The sequence below is a fragment of the Phyllopteryx taeniolatus genome, chromosome 12 (genome assembly GCF_024500385.1).
Source record: "Phyllopteryx taeniolatus isolate TA_2022b chromosome 12, UOR_Ptae_1.2, whole genome shotgun sequence".
Taxonomy (NCBI): Eukaryota; Metazoa; Chordata; class Actinopteri; order Syngnathiformes; family Syngnathidae; genus Phyllopteryx; species Phyllopteryx taeniolatus.
In genome coordinates, this window is record NC_084513.1 from 12,610,657 (window position 1) to 12,624,113 (window position 13,457).

General features: G+C 41.0%; 1 protein-coding gene across 2 annotated transcripts in view; it reads right to left on the reverse strand.

The window, feature by feature from the left end:
- lrp2a (low density lipoprotein receptor-related protein 2a) overlaps nucleotides 1–13,457 on the reverse strand; it is a 63,229-nt gene that overhangs the window by 42,599 nt on the left and 7,173 nt on the right. For both annotated transcript variants that reach the window (XM_061792529.1, XM_061792528.1), the window contains exons 5-24: nucleotides 13,216–13,326; nucleotides 13,003–13,116; nucleotides 12,757–12,873; nucleotides 11,872–12,015; nucleotides 10,876–10,995; nucleotides 10,659–10,787; nucleotides 10,044–10,213; nucleotides 7,357–7,580; nucleotides 5,836–6,042; nucleotides 4,746–4,948; nucleotides 4,518–4,658; nucleotides 4,218–4,421; nucleotides 3,650–3,842; nucleotides 2,871–2,996; nucleotides 2,649–2,779; nucleotides 1,655–1,792; nucleotides 1,300–1,581; nucleotides 989–1,228; nucleotides 699–818; nucleotides 307–423 (exon numbers count right to left, since the gene is read on the reverse strand). In XM_061792529.1, coding sequence (XP_061648513.1) covers nucleotides 307–423; nucleotides 699–818; nucleotides 989–1,228; nucleotides 1,300–1,581; nucleotides 1,655–1,792; nucleotides 2,649–2,779; nucleotides 2,871–2,996; nucleotides 3,650–3,842; nucleotides 4,218–4,421; nucleotides 4,518–4,658; nucleotides 4,746–4,948; nucleotides 5,836–6,042; nucleotides 7,357–7,580; nucleotides 10,044–10,213; nucleotides 10,659–10,787; nucleotides 10,876–10,995; nucleotides 11,872–12,015; nucleotides 12,757–12,873; nucleotides 13,003–13,116; nucleotides 13,216–13,326 — 3,231 coding nt within the window. The remainder of the gene's footprint in view (nucleotides 1–306; nucleotides 424–698; nucleotides 819–988; nucleotides 1,229–1,299; nucleotides 1,582–1,654; nucleotides 1,793–2,648; nucleotides 2,780–2,870; nucleotides 2,997–3,649; nucleotides 3,843–4,217; nucleotides 4,422–4,517; nucleotides 4,659–4,745; nucleotides 4,949–5,835; nucleotides 6,043–7,356; nucleotides 7,581–10,043; nucleotides 10,214–10,658; nucleotides 10,788–10,875; nucleotides 10,996–11,871; nucleotides 12,016–12,756; nucleotides 12,874–13,002; nucleotides 13,117–13,215; nucleotides 13,327–13,457) is intronic.

Sequence of the window (13,457 nt, forward strand, 5' to 3'; positions counted from 1 at the left end):
CACCCCCACCCCACCCCAACCATGCACGCACGCACACACACACACGCACAGGCACACACACACACCCCAGCGACGACTAGTTTTTGGGAAGGGAGTGTTAAAAAGTGCCCCTTGAAGTACTGTGCCACCCCCCACTCAACAAGTTGTTCCACTGTCATTGGTGCCTCGCCAGCTATGAACTCTACCGCACGTCACTGGTTTATTATTCTCCTTTTGTGTGAAAGGCAGAATTTTTCATTATCATCAGATTGTGTTATCTAATAGTGTCGGGTGGGTACAATAAAACATTTTGTTTCATTTACTTACGACAGCCTTGCTCATCTGAGCGATCTGTGCAGTCAAAAACACCGTCACATCGGTAGAGGGAGTTGATGCACTGGTGACCGCGGGAGCACTTGAACTCGTTCAGAGTGCAGTTGTAGACTGCAAGATCCAGTTGAGCATGGTAAAGCTTATATTCTCACATTTGTGATTTACAAATGCTGACCTATATTGTTGTGCAACTGTGGAAATTAGTTCAACAAACAGAGCAAATGTTTCTTTCGTTTTACCGAGACTTTAGGGGACTGGTAAAAATGTGTATGAAACTGAACGTATGCATACGAATGGACTGATTCTTTGAATGAACTGGGCCAATAAATGTCTAGTCTACTACAAACAGAGTTTCTTCAAGGTATGAGCGGCTGATGACTACTCACTGCATCCTTGCTCATCTGCCCCATCCACACAGTCCCGATCGCCATCACAGACATAGCTGGGGGCTATGCAGCGATGGTCTGGACACTGAAACTGGTCCGGATGACATGTGCTACTCTGATCTGTGGACAAATATTGACCATGATGTGAGACTAAGACCAAAATTACAAACCTGTATTGGAAAATCAAAACTATAAAACTGCTGCATTAAAGTTGGAAGGAGATGGTTGGGTGATCCAAACGCATTATAGGAATTTTCTGCAGTTGCCAGGGTGAAAAATCAGTAACTCACAGCAGTCAGCTTCATCTGAACTGTCACCGCAGTCGTTATCGGTGTCACAGCGCCAGGTGAGCGGGATACAGTGGTGATTGGCACACATAAACTGATTGGCCGCGCAGGTTCCGGGAACGTGTGTCGGGCAGTCCAACTCATCGCTGTCATCCAGACAGTCGTTGTGGCCATCACAACGCCACGAGGCCGGCACACAACGCTGATTGGCGCAAGTAAACGCAGAAGGGGAGCAAGTGGTGTCTGGAAAGGAATAAAGAATATTAAACAAAACTGAAATTATCAACATTTTACCACTGGAAAGAAAATCTTACTGTTGATGCCGCAGTTGGCCTCATCGCTGTTGTCATGGCAGTCGTCAACTCCGTCGCATTGATAGTTGTTTGGCACACATTTGCCGTTGCTACAGGAGAAGGAGTTGGTGCCACATTGTAGTGTTGGGGGCTCGCTGGAAGGGTCCTCCACACACGTCTGCTGGTTGGGAGACAGCTTCATGCCATACGGACATCCACACACCCGCTGAGAGTCGGGGGCTGGGAAGCAAAAGTGGCTGCAGTCCCCATTTGGATTTGTCGGCCGGTTGCACGGGTTGGTACCTGCGATGGGCAGAGGAAAGTCAGTAACATGAAATTAAGAGGTGGAACCAATATGACTGAACTGTCAACTGACCGATTTGAGAGTTGGAGTTGAAGGATTTGACATGCATGATGTGGCTGATCCCTCTTCGGATTACCACCATCTCCCCACCGTCAGTTTTGCGGACGCGGACAATTCGACCCAGACGCCAGTCGGTGAAATATGCATAGCCTTGAGGAGCAATACAGCATTTCTTACTTGATTCATCTTATAAATATATATACAGCGGTCCTTTGACTTACAAGTTTAATTCATTCCGTGAGTAATGAGCATGATAACACTTTGATCTCAAATCATCTTTCCCTATTCAAATGAATGAAAATGACATGAATCCGTTCCTGCCCTGGTGTGTGCACCTTGGCCACCAGGGGGAGTATAATACAGTCATGTAGACACAGACGAAGAAGAGTTTCACAACTACTGTGAGTTTCATAACTACTGTAAGTGACTCAGTAACCAGCAGTAATTGTCATTTTTTTGCAGAGGAAAAACAAACAGAAGAAAAACAATATAGTTGTGAGTATAGTTATATAGTTATAGTATATAGAATATAGTTATAGTTATATGTGTTGTTACATCATTTGTGTTCAAATATCCGTCGCTTAAAGCATTATAACACCACATAGATGCTATTCATTAACCGGACTATGTCTTTTTGCATTGTATGTTAGTATTAAGCAACAGTACATTGAAAGTTATGTTCTGAGCGATGGCTCGTATCTTGAAAAACCGGTAAGTCAAGGTACCACTAAACTATTTTTCTGTTCAGGAAGTTAAGAAAGCAAAAAACAAAATCTTCATTTATAAAAATAACAATAATAATTTGTATAATAGTACATTTAAAAATTCATGCATAACAATAATTGTATTTTAGCATGACAAATATAATTTCAGCTAAAGATCCTCTTCATACTGGTGTATTAACTGATACAGAAACAGTAATTAGCTACCAATGCTGTTCATTTTGGGCAGCGGTGGCATGAACCTTCCATATGCTGACCTTTAAATGTATACCAGGGCTAATCACCTTCAAAGATGGTTAGGCCAAAAGGATGGGACATCTGAGTAATGCGGTCCAAAGAAAGCCTGTTATGTCCATCAAAATTGCTGTGCTCAATTTTGTCAAAGAAGGCATCTACCCAATACAAACGCATTGAGCTGTGTGGGAATGAAATAGTAGATATGAGAGCAAAATAAATTCAGTTTTCAGAAGATTGCATTTTGCGGGCTGGGCTGTTATAGGACTCACCTCCAGTCAATAGCGAGACCATTAGGCCAGCCAAGAGTGGTGTTTACAATAGACAGGGCATGTGACCCATCGCCCCAAGCTCTCATAATCTTTGCTGGTCGGTACCAGTCGGTCCAAAAAATATATCTGACAAAGCAACATAAACAAGTAGAATGGATGTAATGAGGTATTCGACCTGGTTAGCAGCAACATTAATATAATACATTGCAATTCCATTTTGATTTTTTTTTTTAATTACAATACTGTGTAAGCAAACTGACTGCTATTACCACTACAATACCACCCTTGATCCTACGCTAATCTCTTCAAGTGGATGCAGAGGCCTTATGACTTTGAGTCTATTGGAAATAACAGCTTTTACCGAATAAGAATTTCTCCCCATGGCTTTATTTGAGGGGATTTTGGGAAGAGGTAAGCGCCTTTTGGAGTGTGAACTGACACGAAGACCTGCTTCATATTGTAAATACTCATCAGCCAAACCATTAGGTACACCACCTAAGTACACAATGTACATATTTATAAACACTAAAACCATCCATCCATTTTCTATACTGTTTGTCCTACTGAGAGTCATTGGTAACTATTCCAGCTGACTTTGTGCAAAAGCTGAGTACAGCCTTCACTAGTAGCCAGTCAATCACAGGGGGCATATAGACCACCATTCACATTCATACCTGTGGGCATGTGATTGAAGTACTGCGGCCAAGTGGTGCAATCACATATCACTGTGAAGTATTTGATAGTGCTTTTAAAACTTATGGTGTCTGATATTGATTTACCCAACGAGAGGATGGACCACAATGGCCCTCGGGTTGTTTAGGTTCTGTATGATAGCCCGCCTGGACTTATTGGCGACCTTCATGACAGATATGCTCCTGTATCGAGGGTCAGTCCAGTAGAGATTTTTAGAAATCCAGTCATAAGCCAGGTCTTCCACGCTGTCCACTCTGTTGGCCGCCAGCACCTCCCTCCCTGTGCAGATCAAAGCAGTTAGATGACTATTTAACACAGAGATGAAAGCTGAGCCACATTTGAATAAATATGCTGTCAGATTGCATTTTTTTCAAGTGGACCGGAAGGGAAAAACTAGAGGTGCTCCGAAAACATGTCTAATCGGGGCAGTGGAGCATCTTTTTCTTTGTAAATGGTGGATGTGCATATTTGTAGTTACTTCCAGATATTAGACGAATTAACAATATTACAACTGCTTGAGTAAAAGATATTTGATAAATAGTGCATGCTATGATCACCGTAGATCTGCCCATACTTTTCACTCGCCCCTGCCAACTCCCTTTCTAAGCCACACTTAGGTCAAAGGTCCAGATACTGACAAGTGCAAATGCTCACCGGTCCCATCTACTTTCTGTTTGTAGATCATATCTTTGGCTGTGTCTGAGAAGAAGATAGCATCATCCTCTGCACTAAAGTCCACCCCAACAAAGTAGGACGGTAATCCAGTGATCGGAAGGATGATGTCTTCCTGAGAGGAGAGGTTGAACGGTATCCCTCTCACTGCCAGCTGACTGGAGAAAAGCAGAAACTGCCTCACGGCTAGAGGCAGATAATCAGCAAAGATGTCATATTGAAGGTTACTGTGTTAAATGTAGGTTACACACATCATGAAGCGGGACACGTTTTTTTTCCTACCCAGACATTTCTTGCCATCAGTGTGTAGATCGTAGCCTATGCGACACTTGCAACGGTAGCCTAACCCTCCGTTGTCGCTCCTGTGACTCAAAACGCAGATCTGATCACACCCACCTCTGTTTACACTGCAAGGATTTGTCACTAAAGACAAACGAAACCTAACATTAGAATATCTATTGTGAAAATAAACGGCAATACCGACACTAACAGCATGTACAACAGGCTTACCATGTGGCTGTTTGAGATGATGTATCACAGCCACTCCATGTGGGGTCTGGGATGTAGTGTAGACTACCTGAGGGTTTGTGTCTGTGAATTTGCTGGATTTCATGACCGCCATTTTTGTCCAGTCAGTGAAATACACATTGTGCTCAAATAGGCTGATCCCAAATGGGTGTGGTACCACAGCACCTCCATGGACAACGGTTTTTCTATTCAAAATAGAGCAGGTGTTGATTTATCAGAAGGTGACCAAGAAACATGTTCTGATATGATTTGTTTTCTTTATACTTTCAACAACACTTGATAACTAAAACCAGCAGCATACTTCTATGAAATAATCTTGTGTCGTTTGAAATTAGTTTTTTATGCTGAAACAGAACATGTAGTAATTTGTCAATTACTTTGGCCATCCTGTGTCAGATATTATTCAAAAGGACGAGACATCTTGCTTAGTATATATCGAAACAATTACTGAAAGTTTGAAGAAATTGGAAATTCAAATATGGCAAGAGGTAACGACAATCTTTGATGTTTGACTTCGCCAGTCTTGGCCAGCTCGAGATGGTTGGTATTGATAATGTGTTTCTTGCACAGACATGCGAATAGTCTTTGAGTATCAGATTATTTGTGAACCAATAAAATATCCATCCATCCATTTTCTGAGCCGCTTCTCCTCACTAGGGTCGCGGGCGTGCTGGAGCCTATCCCAGCTGTCATGGGGCAGGAGGCGGGGTACACCCTGAACTGGTTGCCAGCCAATCGCAGGGCATATAGAAACAAACAACCATTCTCATTCACAGTCATGCCTACGGGCAATTTAGAGTCTTCAATTAATGCATGTTTTTGGGATGTGGGAGGAAACCGGAGTGCCCGGAGAAAACCCACGCAGGCACGGGGAGAACATGCAAACTCCACACAGGCGGGGCCGGGGATTGAACCCGGGTCCTCAGAACTGTGAGGCTGACGCTCTAACCAGTTGTCCACCGTGCCGCCCCAATAAAATATATACTAAATAAAATTAATAAAGACAATTGGAAAAAAAACTTGTTTCTAAATCCTTAAAGTATCTAATAGAAAAAGACAATGTTATATTTACCTATGAAGACCATCGTAGGTTGCTGTTTCAATGTAATCATAGCGACTGTCAACCCAGTAAATGCGTTTGGCTTCGATGTCTAGTGTAATGCCAGCTGGCCAGCCCAATTTACTCCTGATGATCCCATAACGGTTAGTCCCATCCATGTAGGCCCGTTCAAGACCAGGTTGTCCATTGAGGGCCTCCCAATCTGAGAAGAACATATAGCTGTGGAGGGGACATTTTAATTAAGACTTCTATGGCATGAAAAAAAATAATAAATGAACAATGAAGATGAAAGTATTTACTAGCATTGACAGAATGTCATCCTATTCCCAGGTTGGTGGTTCCACATCTTACCGTCATTATTTGGGTCAATATTGCTATAAAGTGCCTTTGGTGTTGTCATCAGAATTATTAAATCATAATGAAAATGTGGCTAAATAATTCAAACTCTGAGGTCTTATTATAGGGTCCGAACATTTGCACACCTACCAATACAATGATTTTATAAAAAAATTTCATTGGATGTACATGATTTTGGCATGTCCCACACACTGCTCTGCTAACTACAGTGTGTGTAGTAAGTGGTTAAATGATAATAAATGTAAAAAAAATAATAATAAAAAAATTCACAGTTTTATTGTCCACATTAAGTTATTTGATATAACGAGTCATTGTGATATCTGATATTTTCATAATCACATTGAACATTTTGCATGTATCCCTGAAATTGCTGTCCACCCTGTCATTATGGGGTAACTTCCCCTTTAAGAAATCCTCAGACGTTTTCAGGGACATTATGACCAGCATTTTGTCTTCCCTCAATAGAGGCTGAAACAGTGGATAGTTGCAGAATAAATATTTACACTTCTGCTTCTTAATTTTCAAATTACAGTATGTGTGTAGCTGTATCTTGCCAGGCTTAACAATTTTACTCTCTCATAGTGAAATATCAATTGATATAAAAACTTTCCAGAAATTTCAAATATATTTGTGTAACAGTACACAGTCTGCTTGCTAACGGAAACAAGTCGCTAAGTTAATGTCCAAAATGTGCTCATTAAATGCTTACCAAATGTTTGCCAAAAATGTCTACCCTGTCATTGTCAACCCTTTTATCAAGGTCACATATTTTGGTGTTTGTATGTACATTGTCTCCTTGCGGTTTATTTTTATTTTTTTTAAACGTGTGCAGGCTCATCAATATTCATTTCCAACATCATTACATCTATTTAATACAACGAATATGAAGTTCAATGCAAAATCTTTTTGGGGGTAAAATGGGGACTTCTCAAAGGCACCTTACGATGATATTGATTTAAAATGAGCAATTTATCTGTAACCACCTGGCTCTCCATCCCTTGTATTGGATTACAATTAGGGTCATCACTTACATTACTTCTCGCTAATCCACTGCTGGCAATCTGCTAATCTCACGCACGCGCCACACGAACATTATATTGTGCCAATGGAGCACAAAACAGATAGTGTAAGTGGGCATGGGATGAGAGGTGTATGGGAATGGGGAGATGTGCTTACCCAACAGTGGGGTCCACCGCCAGTCCTCTAGGGTTACCCAGGTTCTCTGTGATGAGTGTGACCCGATTACTTCCATCCAAATCCACCATGTCAATCCTGTTGACGCTGGCCTCCACCACATACAGTTTATTGTTCACCCAATCCACTGCCAGATTCTCGGGGTAGTCAACTGATACATTTAAAACCACCTGCATATTGGACCCGTCCATGCCCACAGAAAACACCTGTAAACAAAAGATGGCATTGTCTGAGGGAAATTAGCTCCCAGGTGGTCACTATTTTCATAAATGAAGGTACTGTATTATTACCTGTCTATTATAAAAGAAAGGTAATGGCAGTCAACACTGTGTAGCAGGCTAATATACAGTGGTGCCTTGAGATACAATTTTAATTTGCTCCGTGACCACACTCGTTCGCAGTATAAGACAGACAGACGGATATACAGTATTGTACATTGACATCTGTACAGTATAGTAGACCTGTCACAGCTACTCCTAAAGAATATACGGTACTGTATGACTGTGAGTACTGTTATACTGAATGTCTAAATGTGTTGATGAATTCACCCTTTGTATTCAAATATCAATTGCTTGAAGGGTTATATATACTGTACGTCTACCATTATGTGTTTGCATTAGCATTAAGATACAAGATGAGAAGCTGAGCTGTTTGTATTAACTATACAATGTAATTCTCCGAGTTGTATGTTTAGTAAGTTCGACAGTAAACTTCAACTGGGAGTGGCATTTAACAGCTTGAAGCCTCTTTTTACAATAATTTTTCACTCTTTGACAAAGTGCTACTATCTGCTAAAACTGCTTCCTGTGGTGAAGTTCACTCCCATATCATACAGTGCTTGAACCTCAAGTTTGAGCTAGCAAGTCAAAGCAAAAACATCGGCAAATTGACTGTTCGCATCTTGAAAAAGTCATTCAATTTTATCTCAAGGCACCACTGTAAAGGTAGTAATTAGTTGATTAGATTATTCTGTTACAGTATTAATATTCCTAGGGTTCCCCCTGACTCTTCATCGAATTAGGAGAGCTTAGTTTTTGTCAGCGCAGTTTCTTTAGAAACAAACTCCAAGTGTGTAAAAAGCATGGTTGTCAGCTGGCCTGTTTAAAGAGAAACTGTAGATGTGGTCGCCTAACATCTCTGGTTGCATTCACATGCCCTGCTTGCACCCTGGCTACTTTAATCATGGAGCTATGGAGGCATTTAATTTACAAAGATCCCCTTTAAAAGATGTACCCTGGCCCTTCAACCTGGTGGCTACCCTTCTTTTTTTAGTGGAGAAGAATGCATTTAGAGGGATGGTTCCACTGAAAAAAAACACAGCCTAATTACTCAAGTGAGCTTGTATTACAAAATTGCACCCTGGTATGTGGCCATCATAGCTGCTTATCAGATAGGTCTAAAGATAATACACATGGATTTGTTTTCACATCTTACAGAGCTTCCCCTTCATTATGACCCCGCTGCATGGGAGCCAGTGGCTGTCGCTTAATTATTGTATCAACCTTTCAGATATTTGAAGGAATAACTCATATGCAACATAAGTATTTCATCAAAAGCCACTGATGGATGACTCTCAAAGACTTAACATTAAAGGCACAAAGATTTCACTAGGTGGGTGCTACTGTACTGTGATTGTCTTTCCTGACTCAACAAAGGAACAATGGTAACTACATCCACACGGTTAGAACTTAGAATACAATTATGGTGTCAGTACGTGAGTGTGAAGTCCTGAAGGCAAGGTAAATAGTGTTGATAGTATGTTTCGAAACATTGTGAAGCACACTTTGTGGTTATGTTTGGGGACATTCCATCTGGTTTACAGGTCTGACTGGTCCATAAATCCTAGAGGACCACTCAAAACACTTATCTTAAATCATCTTACCCATTGAAATGAAAGGAAATGCCATCAATCTGTTCCAGCCTCCCCAAAAAGCCCAACAAAATTTGTTTATGTGTATTTTAATGAGGATAACAGCACTCTAAAATATTGAGCTTTATAAAAACATATAGTAATAATAATGACATAAGTACAGTAAATAGAATGTCAAGCATTAAACAATTTGTGCATCATGATTAATTATCTGCAGCCTCTTCTGGTATGAGTGACTTGGCCACCAAGGGCAGTATAATACAGCCATAGAGACACAAACGAAGAAGCGTTTCACAACAACTGTGACTCGGTAAGCTGCAGTAATGATTGGTGATGGTCGTGTTTTTCAGACTGATACCAGTACAAGTATTCACTCGAGTAATCACTGATACTGAGTACCGATACCACTAGTACTTTTGATAATTAAAATTTCAATGAACATAACTACATATACACTAATTGTGAACAAATACCTTTCTTTCTTTCTGATGCACATGATGATTCGCAGATGTGTCAAACCGGCACAATGTAACGTCAACTACTGGCGAGGAGAACTTACTCAATGTCATATTTTTTGCCTTAAGTGTCAGTAGCTGGAATCGCAGTCTTCACAAAATAAAATAAGGTCATATTGGCCTGATACCGATACCTGGTGTTGATACTTGTCCTTCATAGCACTCGTATCTCAAATATTTGCTCACATGTCAAAGCAAAAAAATTGTGATAGCTTATATCTCAAAAACCTTGATAGTCGGCTCACTCGTACTATATCTCAAGGCACCCCTGTATTGTAACTTACCTTATTCTGAATGGTGTCAGTCCAGAAGATCATATGGAGATCATAATGAAAGTCCACTCCGGCTGCAACCCCTCTGTTCTGTGACTGTACCAAAGTGCGCAGACTGTTGCCATGGATATTGCCTATTAGCAGGTCTCGGCCATTGGAAAAGACCAAGGAAGGAACTCCAGCTGCAAGAGAAGTGAATAGAACTATTCACAAACAGCAGGAAGAATAAATATGAATTATTAGATTTGTTTCCAATTGCAACTGACAGCAGTTGAGTCAATTTTGTAGTGTGCATGTGTGATTCAAGGAGTGGAAATTTTACAGAATGCAGCATATTATTTCAGAAAGGTAAAGTGCTTTTCATCCACTTTTAATACACACTCCTTTCAGTGAGGCAAAAGCCAAAGAGGTCAGCCTCTCAGTTCCACAAAGCCAAGAGACTTTACTGAAACAACAATGTGCATGCAACAATGCACCAGGAAGGAGTACATGTGCTAAGCAAAGTAGTCACGAGGGTCGTCTAAAGGGAAAGGTGTTATACTAATGGACAATGTTTTGATGGTTCATTCAGAGATTTCAAGAGGTGAGCTCACTGTGTGTAAGACAGAGAGGAAACATCACACTTACATGAGGTGTCGGCTCGGCAGTATCTGTGCTGCTCTAGGATGTAACCCTCCCTGCAGCTGCAGTGATGAGAACCAATGCGGTCCTCGCACAGCTGGTCGCACACTCCCCACATTGAGCAGTCATCAAAGTCTTGAATAGAAAGAAAACCCCACTATATTGAACTCAAATGCACCTTGGTTGCACTCAGCTACAGTTAATGAATTAACAAATTATCTACCTATACATGAGCGACTGTCATTGCTGTTGACAATGTAGCCCGAAGGACAGGAACAGGTTCCTCCATTGGGAGAAGGATGACAGCGATGCTCACAACTCAGAGAAGAACATCTCCAGACACCTAACAAAAAAGCAAGAATGACAACTATTTTTAAATAGCTATAGTATACTACAAATTACTAACAAATCAGCTAAACTGAAATGCCAAAAAACGACAAGAATTAAGTACTATAACATAGTTTAATACATCCATTATCTCACAAAAGTGAGCACACCCTTTACATTTTTTTAAATATTTTAATAGATCCTTTCATGGGGCAACACTAAAGAAATACTGCTGTACTACAATGTAAAATAGTGTAATGTTGTACCGCTGTGTAAATTTACTGTCCCCTCCATATAACTCAACACACAGTCATTAACATCTAAACAGCTGGCAACAAAAGTGACATCACTTTTTGAAGTTAAAATGTCCAAATGGTAATAGATATACCGACTTGATTCAGCAACTCAGATGACTCATTTGTATTGGTACAAACATTTATATACACACAATTAAAAAGTCACTTTATTATGTACTAGAACTCTTCAGTCTCTGGCATGCCCACCAATTTCTATGGTTAGACTGCTAATAATTGGTATTGTCATACTATTGTGCTCACTAAAACACACATTTTAATATATTAGTGAGCACAATAGTACGACAATACCAATTATTAGCACGTGTCACCTCACGTCATGAAAAATGGGAGCAAGGCACTGTTTGTCTTTCTGGTTATGTACATTCACAAACACCAAAGACTGGTCCAGGGAGAAATTTGTCACCAAATGAAAATGCTGAATCATTTTGTTTTGAAATAAGAAGAGCCTGACATGGGTGTGCTTCAAAAAGGCTGGATGACGGCTGGATGGATGGATGGATGAATGGATGGTGGAAGGACGGGATAGACAGAGGCAGAGATGGACAGGCAGGTAGGTAGGTTGCTTTGGTACTAACTGCAGTTGCGCCCAGCAGTGGCGTTGGTTTCGTCCTCTCCTTCAGAGCAGTGAGGCGCCCCGTCACACAGCTGATCCATGGGGATACACACACCAGTGGATGGACATGGCCACTCTCCCGGGTAACACTCATGCAATGCATTTTCTATTGATAAAAAAATAATATATTTTTTAAATCACCTATTGAAAAAATACAACACATGTTACAATACATGGTGCATGCAGAAAACTGTACAGGAAAAGAGTGTGACATTCTTTTTTATAAAGTTGTGGCGATGACGTCATTGTCAGGGTAAGGACTGTCACGTTAAATCACTGCTGGGAACTCTGAGGGGGTCACAGGGGGCTTCTGCAGCCCATCCTCTAAAAACACACACTCTTCACAACCATGTGGACAAATTGTAAAGCCCTCTGGTGGGAGGGGGAGCAATCGTGTGCTACAAAGAGCCATTTGAATGACACACTTGTTGGAGCACAGGAAACGCAGCTTGATAGTCCCCTCTAACTTTAGATAGTGGCTATCTTATTAAGTCTACAAACTAAGGTTTTTATGCTTTTTAGCATCAAAGGCTTATGTTTCTAGTAGTAAGATTGAACTATGGACATTTTATGGCCAAAAACTGGAACATAGCATTGAGGATTCATTAATCAAACAGAGGTTGGGTTACACCCCTTAGTTTTCATAGTTTAGTTAATAGTAGTTCTGACTTGCAGATACACTGTATATTTCCTGATCAATGGCAGCGCAAGGTAACGTAATGTTTGCATCACCTCAATATTTTTCTTCCATCTTCCATTGCTATAGGTGTAATGGCCACGTATTCCTCCCAATACATTTGTCTGTATGGTGTATGTACTGTATGTGATAGCTAGTGTATATCCATACCGCAGCCTTTTTCATCCGCATTGTCTTCACAATCGTCTTCTCCATCACAAAGCCACACTTGATGTATACAGCGACCACTGGGGCAGGTAAAGTAATTGCCTCTGCATGGAGGATATGCTGAAGATGAAGGAAAAATATTAGTAGACAAATAAGTAAAAGTATTTTGAGTGTACATCTACGATGGTGAGAAAGCTAGACATTAGGTTTAAAACTTAATTCAAGGAGAAAGTAGAAGGGGCGTCCTACTGCAATTAAGTTCGTCACTTCGATCCCCACAGTCATCGTCATGGTCACAGATATAACGTTGAGGAACGCACATCCCATTGTGACATGGAAACAGGCCTGTACTGCAGTGTTGTGCTAAAGAAAGAAGGGGCTACATGTAGTGAAGTTTAACTAACTTCTCACCCTTTTGCGGGTTTGCCACAAAGCCCATATCAAGATCTAAAATGGACTTACTGCAATTTCCTTCATCAGAGCCATCTCGACAGTCAAGTATGTGGTCACATCTCTGGGTGCGGTTGTAGCAGGCACCATTAGCACATCTAAACTCTGTGCACTCTGGGTAATCTGGAAGATTAGATCATCATCTGAGCAACGTAATGCACACATGTCAACCTGACAGCGTGACAGCTAGTGAAAAGCTTGGTGCATGGGAGGGATAAGCAGGGACAATTTAACGCTGCCACCGTAGCAACAGC